This window comes from Nanorana parkeri, unplaced genomic scaffold (genome assembly GCF_000935625.1).
Source record: "Nanorana parkeri isolate BGI_ZX_2015 unplaced genomic scaffold, ASM93562v1 scaffold4704, whole genome shotgun sequence".
In the NCBI taxonomy this organism is placed as follows: Eukaryota; Metazoa; Chordata; class Amphibia; order Anura; family Dicroglossidae; genus Nanorana; species Nanorana parkeri.
Genome location: NW_017310966.1, coordinates 8,957 through 10,729, shown reverse-complemented (window position 1 = coordinate 10,729; position 1,773 = coordinate 8,957). Strand labels below are relative to the sequence as shown.

Genomic DNA, 1,773 nt, shown 5'->3' with positions numbered 1-1,773 from the left:
GGTTCCTTCTCTTTGTGTGCAGGAGATTGTTCTTCCTTCGTATGAAGAGGCCCTGTCCTTTGTGTCTCTGGTTGATGGTTACTTCCGGCTGACCACGGACTCCAACCATTACCTGTGCCATGAGGTGGCCCCCCCGCGCCTGGTGATGAGTGTGGTGAATGGGATTCACGGACCTCTGCAGTATGTATACAATGTCTCACACGTCAGCCGTGTCGTCTGTTCTCTCCTACTATCAGCGCGCCTCAGTGTCCTCAGCATGGATCGGCCATTGCATACATAACACTATTATCTGCCAGAACTTTCTTCTTCTTCAGCCCGGACTTTCTCGGCACCGGTTCTGGAGATTTTCTGTCCAATGGGCAGCGGCGTCCTCAGCCTGGAGTGCCGTGTCCCTCGCTGGACATTACGGTGAGGGCCCGGGAGTGACTTTTGGGTGCCGGGATCTGCATTGGGCACATTCCAGGTCCAGAGGTGCCGGCATCGCCTCGGTACTTGCTCTGTCTCTGTGAGTGGGTCGGTCTGGCTGAGCACCGGAAGCTCATTGGGTGCCACGTTGCCCCATTCTTGACTCTGGGGGATCGCCTCTGCGCGCCTTCCTGACTCTGGAGGATCGCCTCTGCGCGCCTTCCTGACTCTGGGGGATCGCCTCTGCGCGCCTTCCTGACTCTGGAGGATCGCCTCTGCGCACCTTTCCCACTCGTTCTCTATGTAGATTGGATTGGAAGCACTTTGATACTTTGTCTCCTCCCCCCGGTAATGATTTCTCTCTTCCCGAAAGTAGTTTCTGCTTCTCGCCTCAATAAGCACATCGTCCCTCTGTGCGGCTCCGGCCCATGGAATGGAAATGTCCCCCAGGCGAGCGGCCCCCAGGCGAGCGGCCCCCAGGCGAGCGGCCCCCAGGCAAGCGGCCCGTCTGCTTGTTGCGTCATCTCTACGTGGCTCACGTTCCAGCCCGTGGTCCCATGAATCGGGTTCCACCCTTTCCTGTCCGGGAGCCCTGGGCTAGATCCGTGAGCTCTCATTGGACGGAGCTTCTGGTTCCCACCACCACGGGGTCCTCTGTTCACACGTTCTCCGCGTCCTGCCAGGGGGATGTTCCGGGTCATGTGACGCAGCTTCGGGGATAAGTTCCTTCGGGCGGCATTTTTCAGCTTCGGGTTGTCCCCGGTTCTCTGGTGATGGTTTGCCGTGCTGCCGGCGCCTCGCATGGACGGCTCCTCAACGTCCCAAAGGTTGAAGACCTCCCGTGTCCCTGATGGAGGAGCGGACCTGAGCGGGCCCACGAGCGGCCGCCATCACTGAGCCTGAAATCGGCTTTATAATGGAAACGTGTTTTCTGAATACAATGTCATTATGTAGATGGGGGAGGGGCGGGGCCCGGGAAGACAATAGAATGACTACGTAGTCCTCTTCATTGTATTGGTTGTGGATGGAACCGTTGGGAACCCGTCGGGTTTTTATGGGTCTCTCTGTATTTTGCGGTCACCCTGAGTATTGATCTGTCATTGGGACAGAAATGCGCCCAATGAGGACGCGGTGACCACGAGGACGGGACTTCCCAATCTCCTCCTCGGTGGGACACGATAACGTTCCTCCTTCTCCAAGGTCCTCACATGTCCGGTTCCTCCCGCAGGGAGCAGTACGTGGTGCAGAAGCTGAGGCGGGAGGAGCAGGCGGACGGCTTGTACGTCATCCGATGGAGCGCGTTCAACTTCAGCCGGCTCATCATGACGGTGAAAGGATCCAACCAGGTCAGTCCGTGAGAACCGGTAA

The 1,773-nt window shown here is 58.0% G+C and overlaps 1 protein-coding gene across 1 annotated transcript in view; it reads left to right on the top strand.

Moving 5' to 3' along the window:
• Positions 1 to 25: 25 nt before the first annotated feature.
• LOC108803994 (non-receptor tyrosine-protein kinase TYK2-like) overlaps positions 26 to 1,773 on the top strand; it is a 3,005-nt gene continuing 1,257 nt past the window's right edge. Inside the window, exons 1-2 of the mRNA XM_018575767.1 lie at positions 26 to 180; positions 1,634 to 1,751. Of these exons, the coding sequence (XP_018431269.1) occupies positions 146 to 180; positions 1,634 to 1,751 (153 nt within the window). The 5' untranslated portion in view covers positions 26 to 145. The remainder of the gene's footprint in view (positions 181 to 1,633; positions 1,752 to 1,773) is intronic.